This window comes from Vespa mandarinia, chromosome 8, assembly GCF_050613455.1.
Source record: "Vespa mandarinia isolate Hongniang chromosome 8, ASM5061345v1, whole genome shotgun sequence".
Lineage (NCBI taxonomy): Eukaryota > Metazoa > Arthropoda > Insecta > Hymenoptera > Vespidae > Vespa > Vespa mandarinia.
Window position 1 is genome coordinate 8,237,501 of NC_140817.1, and position 21,386 is coordinate 8,258,886.

General features: G+C 30.0%; 5 protein-coding genes across 22 annotated transcripts in view; 1 reads left to right on the top strand and 4 right to left on the bottom strand.

The window, feature by feature from the left end:
* Positions 1 to 1,758, bottom strand: part of Sesn (Sestrin) — a 95,942-nt gene extending 94,184 nt beyond the window's left edge. The window contains exon 1 of one of the 2 annotated variants that reach the window (XM_035878384.2): positions 1,180 to 1,758. The gene's annotated coding sequence lies outside the window, so the exon portion shown is untranslated. Of the gene's footprint in view, positions 1 to 840; positions 1,073 to 1,179 lie in introns of those variants that run through there. The other variant, XM_085659062.1, reaches the window with a different exon arrangement.
* A 627-nt stretch (positions 1,759 to 2,385) lies between these two features.
* LOC118447068 (hexokinase-1) lies at positions 2,386 to 12,218 on the bottom strand. Of its 7 annotated transcripts, none has more exons than XM_035878560.2 (10): positions 12,170 to 12,218; positions 6,638 to 6,743; positions 4,627 to 4,780; positions 4,302 to 4,520; positions 3,775 to 4,094; positions 3,507 to 3,619; positions 3,251 to 3,409; positions 3,037 to 3,176; positions 2,831 to 2,964; positions 2,386 to 2,746 (listed from the first exon to the last, which is right to left on the bottom strand). In XM_035878560.2, the coding sequence occupies exons 2-10, from the start codon at positions 6,719 to 6,721 to the stop codon at positions 2,657 to 2,659; spliced, it is 1,413 nt and encodes a 470-aa protein (XP_035734453.1). In that variant the 5' UTR covers positions 6,722 to 6,743; positions 12,170 to 12,218; the 3' UTR covers positions 2,386 to 2,656. The 7 variants fall into 7 exon arrangements, with proteins under 7 accessions (XP_035734453.1, XP_035734414.1, XP_035734464.1 ...); XM_035878521.2 differs by lacking the exon at positions 12,170 to 12,218 and adding an exon at positions 11,998 to 12,146; XM_035878571.2 differs by lacking the exon at positions 12,170 to 12,218 and adding an exon at positions 11,837 to 11,855.
* A 381-nt stretch (positions 12,219 to 12,599) lies between these two features.
* On the bottom strand, positions 12,600 to 17,600 carry nompB (intraflagellar transport protein 88-like protein nompB). 7 transcript variants are annotated; one of them, XM_085659066.1, is made up of 17 exons: positions 17,560 to 17,600; positions 17,311 to 17,408; positions 17,196 to 17,246; positions 16,938 to 17,110; positions 16,666 to 16,861; positions 16,378 to 16,595; positions 16,040 to 16,271; positions 15,655 to 15,812; positions 15,384 to 15,570; positions 15,122 to 15,308; positions 14,906 to 15,053; positions 14,719 to 14,830; positions 14,570 to 14,638; positions 14,185 to 14,485; positions 13,915 to 14,103; positions 13,360 to 13,474; positions 12,601 to 12,991 (listed from the first exon to the last, which is right to left on the bottom strand). In XM_085659066.1, coding segments are annotated over exons 3-17 (2,310 nt in total). In that variant the 5' UTR covers positions 17,220 to 17,246; positions 17,311 to 17,408; positions 17,560 to 17,600; the 3' UTR covers positions 12,601 to 12,990. The 7 variants fall into 7 exon arrangements, with proteins under 7 accessions (XP_035734366.2, XP_085515189.1, XP_085515192.1 ...); XM_035878473.2 differs by having other exon boundaries at positions 12,600 to 12,991; positions 14,203 to 14,485; positions 17,311 to 17,586; XM_085659063.1 differs by having other exon boundaries at positions 12,600 to 12,991; positions 14,194 to 14,485; positions 17,311 to 17,586.
* On the top strand, positions 17,288 to 20,046 carry mRpL37 (mitochondrial ribosomal protein L37). Of its 5 annotated transcripts, XM_085659070.1 has the most exons (8): positions 17,623 to 17,781; positions 17,978 to 18,163; positions 18,253 to 18,474; positions 18,539 to 18,658; positions 18,777 to 18,883; positions 18,954 to 19,136; positions 19,211 to 19,557; positions 19,743 to 20,046. In XM_085659070.1, the coding sequence occupies exons 2-8, from the start codon at positions 17,988 to 17,990 to the stop codon at positions 19,758 to 19,760; spliced, it is 1,173 nt and encodes a 390-aa protein (XP_085515196.1). In that variant the 5' UTR covers positions 17,623 to 17,781; positions 17,978 to 17,987; the 3' UTR covers positions 19,761 to 20,046. The 5 variants fall into 5 exon arrangements, with proteins under 5 accessions (XP_085515194.1, XP_035734483.2, XP_085515196.1 ...); XM_085659068.1 differs by lacking the exons at positions 17,623 to 17,781; positions 19,743 to 20,046 and adding an exon at positions 17,288 to 17,451 and having other exon boundaries at positions 19,211 to 19,647; XM_035878590.2 differs by lacking the exon at positions 19,743 to 20,046 and having other exon boundaries at positions 17,622 to 17,781; positions 19,211 to 19,647.
* Positions 19,506 to 21,381, bottom strand: LOC118447117 (cyclin-dependent kinase 20). The gene is made up of 6 exons (XM_035878653.2): positions 21,199 to 21,381; positions 20,836 to 21,029; positions 20,559 to 20,747; positions 20,252 to 20,488; positions 19,970 to 20,197; positions 19,506 to 19,890 (listed from the first exon to the last, which is right to left on the bottom strand). The coding sequence occupies exons 2-6, from the start codon at positions 21,019 to 21,021 to the stop codon at positions 19,735 to 19,737; spliced, it is 996 nt and encodes a 331-aa protein (XP_035734546.1). The 5' UTR covers positions 21,022 to 21,029; positions 21,199 to 21,381; the 3' UTR covers positions 19,506 to 19,734.
* Positions 21,382 to 21,386: the final 5 nt, after the last annotated feature.

Consider the following 21,386-nt stretch of genomic DNA (forward strand, 5'->3'; position numbering starts at 1 on the left):
AAGGCGATTTAAAAGCAACGAAGAGGGGGTGGCCTTTAAAAAAAAGAAGGAATATGGCGAACCGGTCGCAGCCTCCGCTCGTCAGCTGAGTGCTCAGCTGCAGCCGGGCGCGGTGACCTCGACGATGCTTCGCGGGAAACCGAGTCAATTTGCAAAGCGATAACGGTGAAGCGTTCTCCGCCTTTTATATCGTTCGAGTTGGCCGCTTTAGAACCTCTAATCCCTTTCTTTATCTATCTTTTATTTCTTTTTGTTTTTCTTTGCTTCTTCCTTTATTTCTTTTTAATATATATATATATATATATATATATATATATATATATATATAAATCTATATATATATAAATTCAAATATATATATATATATATATACACACATACACATACATATCTTTACTCGGATTCTTCGAAGACATTCGAGAAGCTTACTCGAGACGCATCTCGCTACTCGATCGTCCACTTTTTTTTATCCCTCACGTTCATTTCTCTATTCTCTTTTAACCTACTTTTATTTCCTTCTTCTTCTTTTTTTTTTATTGGAACTAAAATAAGAACGTAAATGTAAATCTCGAATGAATAAAAGGAAAGAGAGTCTGTAGCTCGCGAGAGAAATAGATATATAGTTTTTCGGCTCTATCATACGGGAGAAGGTTCGAAAGATAGAACCTGTCCAGGAAACGGAGGGACAAGAAAGGCACGCAATGCCGGTCTTGGAAAGGCCGGCCGTCAGCTGAGAGCCCAGCTGAACGCGAGGATCGCCGGCGTAACCTCAAACCCGCTTCGCACCACACCGCCACCACCACCAGCATCAGCACCAACACACACTATCACGATTCTCACCACTACTACAGCATCATCGTCGTTCTATCGTCACTGGTATTAGCAGCACCAGCACTAACACGTTACTTCTGCTACACTACTACTACAAATACTATTGCCTTCTTATCCTTGGTAACCTCTCGTTCCAACTCTCTATACATCTCTCTATCTCGCTCTCGCTTACTAGCTCGTTCATTCGCTCTCTCTCACTTTTTCACTCTTTTTCTCTCTCTCTCTCTCTATCTATCTATCTATCTCTCTCTCTCTCCCGCGCGCGCTCCTCATCCTCAACACCGCTCTTGTGACTCGTCCTAACAAGAACACAAAAACTTAAGGAAAAAATGAAGAAAACAATGATACCTCGACTTTTTTTTCTTCTTGATCGATCCAGCAAAGAGAAGGCTGCGAAAGGCGCGAAAGCAACGTAGCTCCTTCCAGCCGAAACTTTTTCAAAGCCCACTCTCACACAATGGAATCTTCCAGTAGACTGACCGAGCCGGCGAGCCGTTCCCTCCTGCGTGCACGCCCACCGTTAGGTACGAGACCTCCCGATTTTCAAAGTCGATACAAATCGAAATTACGTCTCCGCGATACGATCCTTTTTGCCAGCCCGTTTTCGCGCTTACACCTTGCCGATTCGAAGACCGATCGTATCCTTATTTCCAACAGAAACGGCCGCGTAAACGCGCTCCGGCTGACAGTTCTCGCCGAGCTGTCACTCCGCGAGCGAGCCGCGCGTTACCGCAACGACATCTGGCGGGAAACACGGGAATCTAACCACGACACTCGAACGCCCTCCCATTCTACCGCCTAGCAACAGGATCGATAGGCCTATCGACGGCTTGCGAACCAGAACCGCCTTTCGTTATTCGACCATTCTCTTCACCCTACATCCTCCCGATCAATTCAATTTCAAATTTCCCGCCTCGCCATCTTTACATTTAAGACATTTTTATCAATTCCGCGGAGAAAAGATATCTTATTTATTTATTTCTTTTTTCAATTTTTATTTTAACAATCGTATACAATTACAAGGTGTATACAACCACAGGATACTCATAACAATTGATTTATAAACATTCGCCTACTTTCCTTTTCTTCATTTTTTTTCAAAAGATTTAACAACGGATTTTCGTTTACCTTTTTATATTTTTTTCTCTATCCGTTTCGAGTGTCAGAATTTCTATGTATTTGTGATCCTACCATACATAAATTTCGATGAAACTTTTAAGTGCAAATGAATTCAATGTATTCCTAGATTTATTCAATTGAGTAATTATTATGTTATTTATTTTCTTTCCTACTTATATATTTAGCACGGAATTATGTGCTACAACGATCTATATTTAATTTACAAACGTTTGATCGATTTCTATTATCTTATTATAGTAGAATAAGACTTTTCTTTGCGAAAAAAGGAATTCTCTTAAACTCTTAATTATGGAAAATAGTATTTACAAAAGAGACTAAAACTCCTGTGTGTGTGTGTATGTGTGTGTATTATATATATATATATATATATATATATATATATATATATGTATATATATAATATAAGTAATATATATATATATTTATAATTTCATTTGAGTTGAAATTGCCGACTATACTTTCCAAAGATTTACGCAAAAACAATGGTTTTTAACGAAAATCCTAAAAATGATTCAACGAGATTGACAATGACAAATGCAATAACTTTGGTGAAAATATAATTAACATTATATCATTTTGACTATTACCCTTTTTTATAACACAACCAGGAAATTATCCTGCCATGGAATGCTTGTACTACTGATAGATTATTACATATGTGAAATCACTTCTCGGTCAATAATAATTATGTTAATCTTTTTTGAATCCTCTGCGCAATCGCAGCGATAAGCGCTGCACCCTTTCCACTTCCATCCTCGACGTGAATCAATTTGAACTAAGAAAAAAAAAAGGTTTGAAAGTAAACGAAAGGAAAATGTAAAATAAATGAAAAGATTCAAAGAATCGATCAGTCACACACCTTACGACCAGGGGCAAGCAAAGTTATATATTGCTTCATCCAGGTTTCGAATCGAGGATGATGTTTATACAAAGAACCATCGACCGCGATCGTCACATTCTTCTTATCGATTCGTTCCAACAATGCCGCGAGACCTACAGAAGAGCCCAACATTTAAAAAGTTTTTCTTTGATCTTTATTAACAAATATTAGATTTATCAGCTTACATATAGAAACGAGAAGAGCCGCACGATTCGAAACAACTTCGCACACATATTGTACAATGTTTATGTCATCGTCGGTTGGAACGATATCATATTTTGCTAGAACCTCCTTTGTATTATGGGTACTGCCGTCTACGGTGTCTCTACACATCAAATAATTCAAATAATTAGAATTGTTCAATTATATTACAACGAAAATATTGTTTTCAATACTCACTGCTCAATAAAAGATACTAAATCTGAGGTAACTGTTCCTGGTATGAAAAAAGAATGCCCTGGATCTTTATCTAGGAATAAAAGCCCTTCTTTCGTTAATTTGACGAGTACAAGACGCACTATTTCACCCAGATACTTTCCACTGATGTATTTTTCGAATCTAGGACATTTAAAATCTTCTTTTAGCCTTACATAAACACTTAACATATTTATATATTATTAGATATCAAATGATTGTATAAGAAAATTAGTCTTACGTAAATGAATTTACGAGAAGCGAATTTGCGTCATTTTCGCGATCGAATTCCGTTTTAATAAAGTCTAAAACACCATTGTCCCCAAAGGCACCCCATTCGATATCTATTACAACCTGAAAAACGGAAATCAAATCGGTTAATCAATTCTGTTATAAAGACAACTTTCTAAGAACTAAGTCAAACAAATAATTTGATATAAGTAAAACAATTCTATCATTAGAAAAAAGTTTATGTTAAATGTAACATATGTTTACTAGCAAATACTAGCCTCTCTTTCTCCATGTCTCTCTGGTTCCCAATGTTCGACCCTGTCAGCTCGTTCAAGATAACAAGCATTGCTACCAGTACCCAAAATAAGCCCAATAGCTGTATCGGGATCCAATGTGGCTCCTTGTATGAGGGTTCCTGTTGTATCATTCAACACTGCTATGACTTTTACTTTAGTATCACCTCGACGAGCAAGAGCATCTCGGAGTAACTGAACTGCGTCCTTATTGACAACGTCTGGGCAATTGAAACTCTTTGTCCATGTCACCAAAATTCCAACATCGAGTGAATGTTGAACCATTGGAAACGAAAATGTAAATCCTAAATCAAAAACGAATATTTAATGAGATAAATTAGAATACGAAATGCGCTATTAATATTCATTATTATGCGAATAAATTATTACAAATTACATGCTGTATATAAAAATAAAAAAACTTTAACTACAACCATTAATATAGCCATATCAATGGAAATCTTTTACGAAATCAACAACCGACAATTGATCAACAACTGATTTCAATTTACCTAAAGGAATTTCAACATCCTGAAGACTTTGGTTAATTACAAAATCACTAACGCACTCAGCTAAATAATCGAACAAAGGAAAACCCGTGCCAATCCTTAATTCAGATCCGATGTGATAATTCTTCACATCCTCCCTCACAATTCTACCATTCTTCAATTCCAATAAGAGAATTCGAAAATTAGTCCCGCCAAGATCTAATGCTAAAAAACGTCCTTCCTCTGAAAATAATATTACATATATCAATTTATCAATCTTACGACGTAACAAATAAAATGCAAATCAGTTAGACTAGTAAAATAGAAAAGAAGATACTTTAACAAGTACCTGTTCCATCTACGAGTTCTGGTACATATGTGTTCTCCATTTGTAAAGATGACGGTTCTTGATGGATACCTTTGTTCATCTCCGAGACGAATACATCCTGAATTTTTCTAACAGTCGTTGCAGATAAACGCATCCGTGCTAACCGGTTTTCGATCTAGAAAGAAATATTTCTTTGAAGTTCGAACAAGCAAGAGAGATACCAATCGAAAATAAAGCATTTGGAAATTGATAGATTTCTAGCAATGGTATTCTCTCTCTCTCTCTCTCTCTCTCTCTCTCTCTCTCTCTCTTTCTCTCTCTTTCTTTCTTTCTTTCTTTTTCTCGCATGAGCTTATTAAGTCTCACTGTTATCCACTTTTCGTTAAAATCAATGTAAAGAATCGTTTTGTGAAGGACTCTCCCAGAAAATTTTCCGCGTTCTATAAATTTTCCGAGACATTTGCAAATCTACTCTACATCATGGTAACGGTACGATGCGTTCGCATTCCTGTTGAAGATGCTTTTGTTTACGTTGTTACGAGTTACATACTATCTAATGGGATTCTAATGGGTCAACCGGAGGTAACCGTAAGCTCGTGTAAAATGTTCGTTTAGTCTAGTCTATAGTTAAAGAAACTAGATCAGTAATATTATAATATAAAAAGTCACAATAACATTGAGATTATCCTCGATAACTATCGTTTTATTTTCTATTTATGTATCGTAAAGGTGCATAAACCGCATAAGATAGAAAACAGTTGTTATACGATTCCATGATATTACTGTTTCACTTGCGCGAAGGTAAACGAGTTATACCGCATCAACGTTTTGATATGAAAGAATTAAAAAATAAAATTTTTATCCGAAAAAAAAGAAAGAAATATCGACTTAACGTTTATTGTTTACCAGTAAATAATACATCGATCGTAATTTTTCATTGTTCTCTGATAATATCCACATAATTAGGGAGGATTAAGATAACGATTAAAAAACAAAAAAAAATAAAAATAATAACAAAAATTACTCAAACATCGTTGATAAAGATAATTCATAATTCCCCGTATGTTAAATTTTTGTTTTTCTTTACTTTATTTTATATTAGGTGTCAAGCGCAATTCCTGTTATCTTTTTCAATATGAATTGTACGAATATTAAAAAAACTAAGAAGTTGAGTATTTTATTATGATAACCCTATGACTTGCCGAGAGTAAGATAAGAAAGTCCTTACTCCTACAAACAACAATAATGATTTAAAATCCAATTTAAACCGCTTTAAGCTTGCCTTTCATAACGTCATCAAATAAAAGAGCACCATAATCATTACTAAAGAATGATAAATATCGCAATCCAAATTATATAAGATAAACTGTTTGAACTTGTATTTTTTGTTAGCGCTTATATAAAAATGGTATTGCTTAATTAAATAAACTGATTAAATATTTTATGTAAGGAGTATAATTTTTTACTTTGTGCGTATCCAATTAAGAGAAAAGGTATTTACCACTTTATTATCCCCGATTTTTAAAAGCTCGACATTATGATCATTTATAGACCTATCCAAAGAATTGAAAATAAAGTAATTTATACCCCAATTGACGTCGAATTAATATCGTTTGCTATCATCTAAAAGAGAAAGTATACGCGTACGATCGGTTCGAGTCAGCAAACTCTTAACAAGAAGGTCAGAAGGTTAAGAACTTCGATCGTTTAATTTTTCGATGAACGTCGTATGCCAACTTCATTTTGAATCTACTTGACATGATACTTATTTCACGATACATAACTAAACTTCACGCAATAATAACAATAATAACAACAACAATAACAACAACAACAATAATAATAATAATAATAATAATAATAATAATAATAATAATAATAATAATAATAATAATAATAAAGATTTGTTGAAACCCATTTATCATTATAACTTTTCATTAATATCATCGTTTTTCCATGTAAAAAAGATTACGATTCAAGATTATCAAGATTAGTTTAATGTAAATAAATATGTTACATCGAATCTACTTACTTTCTGTCTTCTAACATCGTTTGATAATTCAAGTGGCGAAACCTGAATGGCTTCATGGAGCGCGTGTTCCGCCGGTACAACCATTTCTTTTAACAACTGAGATTATCTGTAATAGTAATGTACGTAAGTGTGTTAGATGAATCAATTTCAACGTTCACGATTCAAGATTCACTATGTGACTGATCGATTCTTTCCGAAGAATATGATATATATGTAGAATATATGGAGGATGAATTATTGTAGTTGTACTGTCTATCAATTGATACTGATAAAGGATTTTTTCTTAACACATGTGCATGTTCGTTATAAGAATATATGATAAAATAATTGGCAAAAAGTCGAAAGTCCAGGGAATTTTATACGTTCCGATAACATGACATAATGACCTCGTAAATTTTGATATCTCTTTAGTTTTCTCGGTCTGGAATGTTCAGAGTTGTTTTTTGAAGAGATAGATCACTATGTCTTTTGAAAGTAAATAAGCTACAACTGACTAGCGACGGGAACGAGCGAAGATCTTAAAAATTCACCTTAAACGTTGATCGTTCTGGAGAGAAAGAGAGAGAGAGAGAGAGAGAGAGAGAGAGAGAAAGAGAGAGAGAGAAAGAGAAAGAGAAAGAGAGAGAGAGAGAGAGAGAAAGAGAGAGAGAGAGAGAGAGAGAGAAAGAGAATGTTTGGGACGATTTGAGACCTTGTCAATAAAATAATAAAAAAGAATTTTTTAAAAGTGTACCAACAAAGCACAATAAAAACTTATTATAATAATTAGAAAAGCTATTTGGTATGGTTTTATCAAATATACTCGTTAAATCTATAATTCTATTCGTAATTATAGTTAAAACGATGATATTCTAGTAGAAAACATATCGTGACCTCTATAAAAAAAATGCCAGTCTTAAAATATTCCTAAAGACGAATAAAAAATATTGGATGAATTATTGTTGACGTGACTATTTAAAATGACTATCAGGTGAATATTTAAAATACCAAGAAGAAAAAAGAAAAAAATACTATACGAGGCTTTTAATAGTATATTTTAATAATATAAATTGTCTCTAATGAGAAAATATGTATGTTTTTTAATATATCACGATAGACAGAAGAAATACTCTTTGATCGAAACGATAATGTATAATATATACACGTTCTTCATACTTTACGAGATCTCTCTTTTCATATATATCATAAATATGAACGAAATTGTCGTGAAGATTAATGAAATTTTGCATAATATTGTTTACTCCATTGAAGAATATGCATAAATAGTATTACATGTACAACTTACGAATATATGAATGTAGGTTTATCTATAAACATGCTCACACTTGCCTACGTTGATACCGTCGGTAATTTACATGTGCTTGTCGCATACGTGACAAATGCAAAATTGTGACTGACGTTAGAGCTCTCGCTTGCGAAAACTTCAACTGTTCTAACTTGTCTGACCGAACTGAAAGTTCATGAAGCATTTTATCAACAACGACAAACAAATCGACTTATTATGTTAACGATAGATTTTCTTCGAATAACTGATAATTAATGGGATGTTCATTTTTTAATGATAAGTTTATGCGCGTATCTTTTACGCGTGATATTGTTATAGATGTAAAAATTATTATTCGTGAAAGAAAATAAATCTTGCTACATACTTTCGAACGTAACATATTTGTCAGCATATGAGCATATATTCGTTATATTAATTAATAACAATGATCTCGAACGACAAACGACGCGATTCAACTAATAAACTTATTTGTCGGTTTCGCAATGTGTCCCTTCATTCTTTTTATTATTTCCCTGTTTTGACAGCTGATTCATTTCATTCATTGTACAACACATAAGTAGATACTAGTTGTATATATATATACATATATATATATATATACATAAAAGCACGCATGCATCGAAATAATTTTAAAATGCAAAACGAGTAAGACAATGAGAACTTTCGAGACGCAATCGGATCGGTAGAAACCACGAAAAGTCAGCAGGACGTTCTTGAAAGGCACACAGCAACTAACGAGCCTTCATTAAAATCAATTGGAAGGTGCAAAGCGTTAACCGACATAATTCAGCCAGTTGACCTGGCGTGATGATCGTAATCTTGAGTACAATGCGCGTACTCGTCGTTATTGTCAGTATTTGTTTCCTAATGTAAGCCCAACGTGTACTCAAGACATACAATAAAGATGGCCTTACCTAAGAATTAGATTAGGCGAAGCGCGAATACTGTTTTAAATGTTTCTTTAAACTCATACGAATTCAATCAAAATTTATCGAGTTCTAACGCGGCTGCAATTCATACGTAGTCGCGTGATCGTTCTGCTATCGCAGGTCTCCCACGTGTTATTGAACTTCAATGGCTCAGAGCCGCCGATTATATTTTTCCCATTCTTTATATTCACTTGAATTTCAAACTCGTTCTTCGATCACAAATTCACGATCATATCCGATCACCGCTCTTTTGTCACGCTTCGCACGCAAACGTCAGATTAAAGAGTGTGACGTAACCACATAGAAGATATATCACTAAGATGTTGTGCCATCATGTCGACGAGGAAGACATCCGATCCGATAGATCGTAAATTACAACATGAAGCGTTATTACGACTAGCGACAATTATATTTTTTTCGATCCTATCTACAAGACAATTCGCCTAACAATAAGACATGGATAAAACAATGGTATCATTCTTTTCTTGTGTTTTTTCTTATCTACCAAATTTCTTTTTTTTTTCTTTTGTAAATAGAATTAGTATGAAGTATTTTCAAATATCGATTGATCCATCGAATTAAATGGGAATAATAATTAATCGTCATTGGGAATAATAATTAATTCAGTAATTAGCACGTGACGTTATTAAAGTTTACTTTGAACGAAAGAACTGTCCATAAATCTATTCGAACAAATTTATTTAAAAAGTAAAATTAATCGATAACATTATCGAGACATTGATGTTAAAAAATTTCATTGATTTTTAACTTTGAACAATAAAAATAAAAAAAAAAACGTTCGAACATTCTTCACAGTTATTAACTCGAGATATACGTTTATTGTACTTTTTTGAAACGTATAATAGCCTGATTTATCCATCGTAACTAACGAAGCTTCCGAGTATTACGAGACTATTACTTATCAAGGTCCTTCATAAATCTGATACGAACGAATTATTAAAGGGAATGATCGTATTGTATTGTATCTATTATCATGACTAATTTATACGGAAATTATTAAGATTTTTGAGATTAATTATATAAGAAAAGAAAGAGAACTAAAAAGCAATGTGAACATTGCGAACGCGATCGAAATCATTCGCTAAAGAATTCTTTCCACCCGAATATCTACTTACTACATTCCATTCTATTTCTATTTTTCTATTCCCCTTTCCTATTTTTATTTCTATTTTCCTTTATTTTTTCCTACTCAACTATGACGATTATAAATAAAACAAAACTAATTTAGTATCATGAAATCGAACGATAAAGAATTCAATAACACGATAAAATTAAATTAGTAAAGATTTTAATCATCTTCTTTCATGTACAAAATCGATTTATCCATGATAAGATAACTATATTTTCTCAATCCTTAAAATACATAATATATAAGTACATCAATCTTCAACATGCTAAGCAATGATTTACATCGTATTTAATTATTTTACTACATTAATTAATAAATCAAATTCCACAATCAACAAATATATACGTTATCTTTGATTTATATCTCTAATCTAATTCTAAACAAAAGATTCTTCCGGGTTCATAAATATTTTTAACTAAGTGCAAAGAAATTACTATTACATACTATGTGGCGTTTACTAAATAGTACATGTCAGAGTGATAAACCGAAAAAAACCGAAGTGATTTTAGATTTATAGTTTCTTGTTTATTTTCTTTCTCGATGATTGCAGACAAAGTAAGCTCGAAGGTTACAGTTTTTGTTTCTTCTTAGAAAAAAAGTAACGATAAATTTGGCGGGAAAATACTTAACATTATTAGAATAGAAAAGATAAATGAACGGAAGTAACATAGCCAATCTGATAGATATGTATATGATAATTTGACAATTTTAATCATCGTAAAATCACTTGAAAAACGACTCTTTGAATTATTTAATATTTTGTAATATCAAGTGTGCCACGATCATGTACGCTAAAAAAACTTTTCAAGGCCATACGTGGATTTCCCTTCATAAAGTAAGCACATCTAAACTGTGTTATTTATAAAGAACAGAAATAACATCGATTTTAATTTCCGATAGAAATTCTTTTACGGATTTCTTGGTACCTTTATCAATAATTATTATAATAACGTATAATCGTATACACACAACGTAACACGATTAATGAATGAGTTCTTCATATTTTAGATTAATCTTTAATTATCTGCTGTCATTTTGAAGTTGAAAACACTCTCATGTGATAATCAATATCATATTAAATCTTGTTGTGGTTATAAGACAATAAAATCATTCATTTTTGTAGATTTAAAAGTCACAGTTCAACGTTCCTTCAACGAAGATATATTATCTTGATACTCTATGATTCCCAATTAATAATATAAATCGACGATGCCAAGTACAATTTGAAGCGTAACATAGGATAAAACAAATAGTTCTCTACTTTTATCTTCATTTTTAAATGAAACAAAAGTGACAGTACGAAAGATAATATATATCTTTCTTTATTTTCGTGCAAACATAATCAATTAATTCATAATAGTCTTAAGAAAAAAATGTTTCTAATACTGCTGCGCGGGAATTTTTAAATTCTATTTAAAACTTTACAAGTATCTCAACATTATAATTAACATGTATTGACTCATAAATGAGCCGGCAAAATGAATAATTTCTCTTTTAGAATTTTCTTTTTAATTTTAGTGTCGAAGCATTTAATTAAATTTTTATATTTAATTTCCTTAATAATTAACCTTAACATCATTAAATTAAAAAAATTTATATGTCCGGCGAATAATAAATAATATATAATAACTTTATCAATTTTCTCTACATTTAATTTTCTAGAGTTAATTAAAATGACCAAATATAGAAATATATTTAACTTTGTTACGCAAAGTCATACATAAAAAAGAATAATCATGACAATCGAAGAATTTTCGCGCTACAATTTAAGATGTATCATTCATTGATTTGAAAAACATCGAAATATCGAAAGAAACGATTTAATCGAGTCTCACCCTTTAAAAGTTCGATGTTGATTCTATTTTTTTCTCTTTTTCTCTTTTCTTTCTCTTTCTCTTTCTCTCTTTCTCTTTTTTCTCTCTCTCTCTCTCTTTCTCTCTGATACATATGCACACACAACACGCACACTATAAGCGAGTCTCCTTGTGAAACTTACAATGCAATGTATGCACGATCTGTTTACTACAAAATTATGATTGTTTAAACGTATGAACGGAATTCTTCGACAACCGCGTGCGTACGTATGCTCACACAAGTGCAATGCTACAAAATGTATATGCGCTACAGAACTGACAATCGCTTTCCCCTACTCCTTTATTATCACTAACCAATCATAGCGCTCGCTGAACAACCCATGAAGTTTACCGCTACTTGGCTCGTGCATATCCGGTATTTCGCGTGTAGTTACACGATGCGCGAGAAATAGAACTTAGTTATGTTCGCACGCTGTATATATGTGCGTGCACGTGTCGTACAATTACGTATCACGTACGATCCAAGATGGATACTTATGTGGCGGGAAATTTAAAATATATTTCAGATATTTATAGTTAAATATTTCTTTTTTTCTCTTTGTTCCAAGAAGTATTGTCTTTTTTTTTTTTTTTCTTTTTTTCTTTTTTTTTTTTAATATGCATAAGTAATTTGTTAATTTTATAAATGGCATATTAAAAATAAAACGAATCGTAGGAACGATGGAATGGAAAATATTGGAAATATTTTTTATTTTTGTTTACTGTAATTGTTTCAATAACTGATAGTATATGTATATTTTAAATACAAACTTCTCACTGTCTTGACTCTAAGATATATCGTACTTCTATGTGAATAATATAAATTAAAATATTTGTTAAGAATATAAAATCGATTATACTTTAATTTTATACCGATCACAATTTGTTATTGTTAGAATTTCTATTTGAAAGCAAACAATTTGATGTCGATTATATGTACACATTTAAAATGCCGACATTCTATATAGCAGATAGATGTACACATGCATAGAAGATAATAATGTTAATATCCGTTTCTCAATCTACGTCGGCTGAATGGAGTTTGATGAAAACGTCGGCTGGCGTGTTTAAATTTAGATCGTTACAATTGTACCGACCCTCGTAGATCTATAATGTACACGAGGTAAGTGGCCCTTCCTGCAAGACGTATTACTTGTAGAAAGGATTATTTTCTATGTATCTTTCACATGCATATTTTTCATATTGAAATGATAATCAATAAGTATAATTCATTTACAAATTTGATCCTTTGTAATGTGTATATATACATATACACAAACACCCACATATAAACATACATATACGTAGTTCGTCGATTATCTATATTACTTAATAACTAAAATAATATTACTTCTGACATAATATTCATATACAATATGAAATACAAATATGTAATTATTAACACGTATACTTATATTTTCGATCGGGTGATATCGAATTATCTAGAAATTTTATTAAATACTTTTACTATTATATTTTATGAGCAATAAATAAATTATACGCACTATTCAGGTAACAAATCAGGTCCCAATTCTTCTTCTCCAAAATCGTCCTCTCTTTTCCCAGCAGCTGTCATCGGACGTGTAGGTAAAGGCCCAATAGGGTCGGTATAAGTAATACCTATAATAAAATCTTATCATTATTATATTTATCGTATATGATAAATATATTACATTTTATATTACACTTGACTTTTTGAATTATGGAAAATTACGACATTCATTATTATGCCTTAATCTAACGTTATATGAAACTTATGACTGTTAAGAATAGAATCCAAACTAGTTAAAAACTCATTTATCATGTTGTTCAATCCATTAAGGAATCATATGCACAGCCTATAAATCTCTATAGTAGATATTCATCTCGTTTAAAACCATGCAGCACTAAACTATCGATAACCAATCTAATTTTACTCTAAAAAAGGCTTATGCTAATTAACAGTAATATTAGACGAATTTTTCCTTTTGGGCATACATTTATTCATCATTAATATGTAATCTAACAATAATATTGTAATAAGTTTAATTGTAAAAAATTTTCATTAAAATAATACTTACTGGTCTGTCCATTAAAATTCAATTCTACAGAATTGTCTCCTTTAAAAATTCGAGTAGATCTGATGACTCCACCGCTATTTGATCCTTGATTATCTTTTTTCCCTGGAATAGGACTGCTTCTATGATCCGATAATACGCTCATTCCAGAACCAGCTCGAGAAGAGTTATCGCTGTTACTTTTTCGCGAACCTTGAAAATAATATTTACGATGTATATTGCTTCTACTACTTGAAAATATATAGAAGAAACGTAAGAAATATATATATATACCAGTAGTACCGGGCCTACCAGATCCTTGACGTTCTTTTAATTCCTTTGCTTTTTCTGCTTTCTTCAATTCAGTTGCATATAATTGAGTTTCTTTAAGACCCATGTCACTACATAAGCGTATCAAAAATTTTAAACATTCAATATTCTCTGGAAATCTTTTGTGTATATCCTGATATTCTGAAAGAGCTTTGTGAAATTGTCCAGTCCGTCTTAAGCAAGCAGCTACCAGTAATCTCCATCTAGGTTCATCGGGTGCAAGTTCCACAGCTTTTTCAAAATATAACATTGCTTTCTCTGCAACCTTTGTATAATAATATAACATTAATATCTTTATGTAATTAGATTTATATTATTTATATAAATAAATAATATAAATATATATTACCTGCATAGATATGAAATATGATCCTAACCAATCAATCACTTCATAATTAGCAGGGAAAAATCTATAAGACTGGAATTAAAATTTTAAAAATTACTGCTAAGAAGTGATATAAAAAGAATAATAATAATTAAATAACAAATTACACTTACATCACTATAAAATTGATATGCCTGTTGTTTATCACCCAAACTGTCATACATTTCTCCTAATTTTTGTAAAACTCCTGGATCTGATGGTATTATACCTAACAATTGGTTATACCTATTATAGAAAATATTCCAAATTATTATTATTTATGTAAATAATATAATGCAACACACAAGTAATATTTAATACCATTCAGCTGCTTGTTCTGTATCATTAATAAGCTGATATATTTGTCCAATCTGATACAATGTCTGTGGATCATATCTGACAATATTACGTAACTTCCAAAAACATTCCAAAGCTTCTTCATACATGTTCTGTTTTTTATATACCAAACCTATATAAATATTGATAAGTATTTCATTGTTAAACTTCTGATAAATTATAAAATAATAATATACTTACCCAAGTTATAAAGTGCTTGTATATGAGTAGCATCTGTATCTAGTGCACATAAAAGAAACTCCTTGGCTATATCCAATTCATTTTTTTTCATTGCACAAGCTGCTAAATTAACATAAGCAGCAGCATTATAACTATCTGCATTCCGTGCTGTTTCTGCACATTTTTCAGCTTGTTCATAATCACCTTGCTAAAAAATAAAATTATATTATTATTAAAATATAAAAATATCACAATACATTAGAAAAATATCTTAATTACTTACAAGATAATAAATAAATGATAGCATAGTTGATGCTGCACTGTTAGCTTTAATTTCACTATTTTGAAAATTTTTTAAAGTATCAATAGCCAGTTGTGTTTCTTTATTGTGTAAGTAAACCATAGCTTTATTTATTTCTAAATCTGCAGCTACAGTTCCATAAGCAGAAGATTTTATAGCATCCACACACCTTAACAAAAAACATAGGAAAAAAATATAAATATTTAAATAATGAAGAATTCTTTATGAACAAATTATATTATATAATATTCACCAAGCAAATCCAGCTGAAACAGAATCTTCAATCACAGGTGCTATAAGTTTAGCTGCACAAAGAATAGTTTTTTCCCCTTCTAGTTTTAATTCCTTCTCAAATTTGGATAAATCATCATTTTTTAAAACTTCATATAATATGTTTGAGTCTAAATCGTCCTACACATAAAAACATAATTTATTTTAAAATTATCAAAAAAGTCTAATAACATCCATAAAAACCACATAATAGTTTAGTATTAGTTTATGAATACTTCATAAAATGATACATAAAAAGGCAGAGAAAAATCACGGTATTTGATAAAATGTATATAATAGTTAGTGTAGAGTGAGCATTACTGATAACACATAGTGATTAAATGTGAACACATTCTATATAAACTCACTGCACTTGTATTATATTTGTCTTCTTGATCAATATTAAGCTGAACCTCTAACAACTCTAAAAATGATCGTTTCATTTTATCTCTATGTGATAATGCAAAATGACATAACACAGCATGCAAGCCAGCAGTAAATTCTGGTTGTTCTCTCATAACCCATTCAAAACTATTAGCTGCTTCTTCTAAACGACCCATTTGTACAAATAACATTCCAATGTTATGCATTATTTTTATTCTAGGAATTACATATAGGATTAACAGATAAAATATTTGTTAAGAATGAAAATATATGACTTTCTGATTGTGATTATATAAGTAACATAATGTATAAGCTTATATACCTTAAATCCTTATGAGCTATTGGTGCCTGATCAAAAGCCATTCTATACATTTTAATTGCTTGAGGTAATTGTCCCATTTTAACATAAATATTTCCCATATTTACTTTTAATCTTCCACTATTACTGAACATTCTGTTTCTTGTAATAGCTTGATAAGTAGCTATAGCTTCTGTGTACATTTCGTTATTTGTATATTGTATTGTTAAGTTGAATAGTACCTAAATATACATAATACTTGAGTATTTATATAAGCAATTAATAAATTTAAAAATTAAATAAATTTCTTACAGCAAATGTCAGATCAACATTATGGGTATCACTCAAACCAGCCTGTTCTTGTAATCTTATAAGAGCACGTTCCCTTGATGAAGCTTCTCTAGCTCGTTCTAAAGCAACATGCATATTGTTGTTACAAGCTGCTTCAATAGAATTTTCTATCAATTCCATAATTTTTCTTTCACTTATTTTTATTTTTTCTTCTGGTCTTGAATTGAAAACAAACAAAACTTTAGCTAAACATAATAGATCATAAAAAATCAAACCTTATAGATAATACTCACGTATTTTCTTTATTATTTTCTAATGGGGGTGCAGGTGCTCTAATATTACTGCTCATATTAAGAGGATCAAACATTTGTCTATTACTAGTATAACCAGCACCTCTAACTGCTGTCATTGGTCTAAGTCCACCAGTATTTGGTCGTAAAGATACTGTAGTTCCAACCCTATTAAACTGAAATTATAATGTAACAATATATTTAATATATTTATCCTTGACTAATAATATTTCATATTATCATAATTATATATTTGCTTACACCGCTTGATGTTCCAAGGCGCATTGCACTACCTGGAATCTTTGGAGTTTGCTGCAATAAATGAATAATGTAATAAAAGAAATACTTAAGATCATTGAAAAATGATGATACTTACTATCGATCTTTTCGCATAACTAGTTTTAACAGCTTCTTGAAATAATTCATCTTGATCAAGATCTTTAGTACTATAAATGGATGGATAATCGTCATAACCTGTATAAATGTCATCGTCAATAATTCCAGCTGCAGCCATAACGTATAATTACAATTTTTTACCAATATTTTAAATACCACTATTTATTATATTTGAAATTATTAATATTATTTATTAAAAAATCTAATCCAAAGATTAGTATAAAGTTACAATATAAGATGGCGTCAAATATGATGACTCTAGCGCACCTATTGTTGAGATACTATGGATTAGTGGTATAAAATGTAATACTTAACCTTATATTCACTTAAAGACGTATGTCTCCTACTGAAGACTGCTATACTTACATGAGATATATATGTAAATTGTATAAATAAATTGTATAAATAATTATACAATATATTCTGTATGTACTTATAAATATAATCTACGGTATGAACTTTTATTGATATATTATCGTCTATATCATATTTACATCAATCTTCTGTATTATGAATAATTTATAAAGTCATAAACTATATTATTATTTATACTAATGCAATGATTTGATCTAATGTAATGATGATTATTATAAATAAATTTATGATGTCTTTATTTGTAGAGAAACAACATAATATTTCTATTTCAGATAAAGCAAAATGAAACTAACACAAGCATTAAGGAAATATCATTTGGGTAGATTAATTAGAAAAGTGTGGTTTGACCAGCGTGACAGAAAAATTGTGGAGAATAATCTAGAAAGTAAATTATCAACACTGAACATAAAAATCATAGATCCCATTGATTTAATTCAACCAAAGAAAGAGTTTGTAAAGTATGTACCATATATATAACATAGATATATTTACAAATATTCTTTTATAATATTGATTAATAAAATTTAAATATTTTATTTAATTAAAGGATAGAACCAGAATATATTTATAAACAATTAAAGTTTGACAACACCCATCCTGATTGGAAAGATAGAGCTTGTTTAAGCTATAAGGATCACAATGTCTTACAACAAGGCGTATCTCAAGCACAACTATTATTAAAAACCATTCATATAAAAAATGAACTTCCACAGCAAATTAAAGAAAAAGAGATGGATCTTTCAGATGATATACATCGTTTAGTTGAAAGGTATCATTATCTCATAATCAAATTCTATATATATACTTATTTTAATATGCATTTCTATATATAGAACAATTTATACGTCCGTTATATTTGATGCACATCAAGAGCTATTACCAAAAAAAAAAGATCCAAACAGACCAGCATGGAATTTTCCTAGAGATTATGGTGTGACAGATATTAGAAAAACGTAATTAATGATTTTAATGAAACTATATTTGCCATACATTTAAAAGAAGAACCGATATACTTGAAATATATCTACCATTTTATTTATATGTAATAAATGAATTTAATCATCTTTGTAGGCACAATTTATTCAAGAAACTACTTCAAATTTGTGAATGTGTATGTGGTCCAGAGATTGTACGAACTCGTTCTATTTTTCATAACGGAATTATAAATATTTCAATAGGTATATAAATTGCTTACTTCTTTTTGTACATAACATTTATGAATATTAAGAAATATTTATTAAATTTTAGAAAAAGAATTAAATCTATTGCAATTTGCATTGACATTTGATTTAACAATTGTATCAACAAAGCCTTTAACAAAGATAGAAGATCAAAATGCTCATACAGAATTAGATTTTCCAAGTATATATCCATTTTATCCTACAGTTAGCTTGGAAAAAATAAATATTTATAGAAACGAAGATCTATATCGTAAGTAATTATTTTGTTTTGTTAAATTTGTTTAAATAAAGATTTATGCTTTAATTACAATATATTTATAATAGCTATTGAGACAACATCACCCTGGCCGAATATTCATACCATATTTATAAGCCATAATCCAGAAGAAGTAAAAAATCTTTCTGAGCTACCAGTAATTGAAGATCAAATACATGCACGTTCTTTGATAAAATCATTTACTGCAGCAGCAGCTAATGCACGTCAAAAATATGGACCCCATGTTAAACATTTACCAGAACCAATAATTGTGCAATGTATTCAATCAAACGGAAAAAATTTTCATTTTTCAGTATTTCAACTTAATACACTAGATATAAATAAAATAGAAGGTATTAGAAATTTCTGGTGGTCTAGTCCAACATTACAGCTATATGAAAAGGCGTGTTATGAGGTGGGTAAACCAATTCTTACAGGTTATAATCCTGAAGTTGTGAAAAAACTATTTGCATTTTATAAAAATATATAATTTAATAAATAAATTATTTTTATTAAAGTAGCATTCCACAATTTTGTATTTTCTATATATATATTATATCCTTAATTCATTTTTAAAAATATATCTATATTTTTATATAGTATTTAGAAGAGCTTTAAAAAGAGTTGTTATTGGAATACTTACTTCAACCTCTTTAGGTTTTACTAAAAGTCGATGATCTTGTGATGGCTTTATTAAATCTCCTGCAGATGGATAAGGTTTAGAATAAAAATATATATGTTGCAGTGTCTAAAATATAAAATAATACAGGATAGTATAGTTATAAAATAATGTTTTAAGAGAAACAATAATATAAAAATTAATATACTTCTTTAGCAGAAAGACGGTTTGATGAATTATATATAAGAATTTGTTTAATTAAATCAATAGCTTCTGGTTCAGCATCCTGTATAATGTTTTCCCACGTTGTACCTTTATTATATGGAAATGTAATTTTATTGTAATCAGGTAATGTAATCAATTCTGGCCATGATTCAACAGTAGGAGATCCTAAATATTTTAATACTATTGCTAATTGTTCAATATCTGTTTCTCCCTGCAATTTATCTATATGTAAATTTATATAAATTTATAAAACAGATCGACTTACTGGAAACAAAGGTGAATTATTAAGCATTTCACCAAAAATACAACCAACAGACCACATATCGATAGCTGATGTATAATATCTTGCTCCATACAATAATTCAGGTGCTCTGTACCATCTTGTAGCAACTTGGTGAGAATATGGTTTAGAAAGATCCTGCCACATTAATCTTCCCAATCCAAAATCAGCTATTTTTAAAATACCTTCATTATTTATCAATAAATTAGCAGGTTTTAAATCCTATAGAAAAAGTATTTCTTATAAAACTACCATATTTATTTCAAAGTTATATTTAATATAAACAATGTACCCTGTGTATTATATTTTTTCCATGTACATATGCTATACCCTCTAAAAGCATTTTCATATATATTTTTATTTGTGGTATTGTTAATGAAATATTATTATCTTTTAATATTTCCCATAATCCTGTAGGCATATATTCAAAAACCATTATATAATCTAAACCTAATGGAAAAGTATCTAATAGTTCTATGATCTGTAATAATACAATAATCTACATATAATAATTTTAAATAATAAGTGTTAATATAAACTAAAATATAAAAATGAGAATATTGTCATACATAAGGATGTTTTAACTGTTGAAGCGTTTTAACTTCTCGTATAACTGATACAGATATACCTTCTTCTACCTTTTTTAAAAGTATTCTTTTTAATGCAACTTCTTGTTCAGTAGATCTATGATATCCTTTTAAAACCAATCCTTGCGCACCTTCACCAATTTTATCCAAAATAATATATTTCTCCATAGTAAAATCTTAAATATTGAATTTTATAATAATATAATTTTATGAACTTATTTATTTTTTATTGTTTATTATAAAAAATCTACATAAAAAAATGTAAGTTTTATTTTACTAAACATTTAAAATTAATATCGTTTGCATATGATGTTTGTTGTACACATAAATAATCTCCATAGTTACCATATGATTATTATAAGTTATACTTTTTAAAATATTGGACATGTGCTGTTCAAATATCTACATCTAGATCTAGATCTATATATATGAACATATTTAATATTATTAGTAAAATAAAGAATTTCGAAAAAAATGGAACTATAAGTATTATATTTGTATGATTGGCTGTACTGTTAGGAATCATAACCTTC

Coding starts and splice junctions, on each gene's coding strand:
- LOC118447068 (XM_035878560.2), bottom strand. CDS start 6,721: ATGGTTGTACCGGCGGAACACGCGCTCCATGAAGCCATTCAGGTTTCG. Junction 3,620..3,774: donor AGAGACATGGAGAAAGAGAG/GCTAGTATTTGC, acceptor TCCGTTTTTCAG/GTTGTAATAGATATCGAATG. Junction 2,965..3,036: donor GGCTCTTCTCGTTTCTATAT/GTAAGCTGATAA, acceptor GCTCTTCTGTAG/GTCTCGCGGCATTGTTGGAA.
- nompB (XM_035878454.2), bottom strand. CDS start 17,448: ATGGCTGCAGCTGGAATTATTGACGATGACATTTATACAGGTTATGAC. Junction 16,272..16,377: donor ATAGCTCATAAGGATTTAAG/GTATATAAGCTT, acceptor TGTAATTCCTAG/AATAAAAATAATGCATAACA. Junction 14,639..14,718: donor CATATCAATTTTATAGTGAT/GTAAGTGTAATT, acceptor TTTTAATTCCAG/TCTTATAGATTTTTCCCTGC.
- mRpL37 (XM_085659068.1), top strand. CDS start 17,988: ATGAAACTAACACAAGCATTAAGGAAATATCATTTGGGTAGATTAATT. Junction 18,659..18,776: donor GTGACAGATATTAGAAAAAC/GTAATTAATGAT, acceptor TCATCTTTGTAG/GCACAATTTATTCAAGAAAC. Junction 19,137..19,210: donor TAGAAACGAAGATCTATATC/GTAAGTAATTAT, acceptor TATTTATAATAG/CTATTGAGACAACATCACCC.
- LOC118447117 (XM_035878653.2), bottom strand. CDS start 21,021: ATGGAGAAATATATTATTTTGGATAAAATTGGTGAAGGTGCGCAAGGA. Junction 20,748..20,835: donor AACAGTTAAAACATCCTTAT/GTATGACAATAT, acceptor GTATTATTACAG/ATCATAGAACTATTAGATAC. Junction 20,198..20,251: donor ATAATTCACCTTTGTTTCCA/GTAAGTCGATCT, acceptor GATAAATTGCAG/GGAGAAACAGATATTGAACA.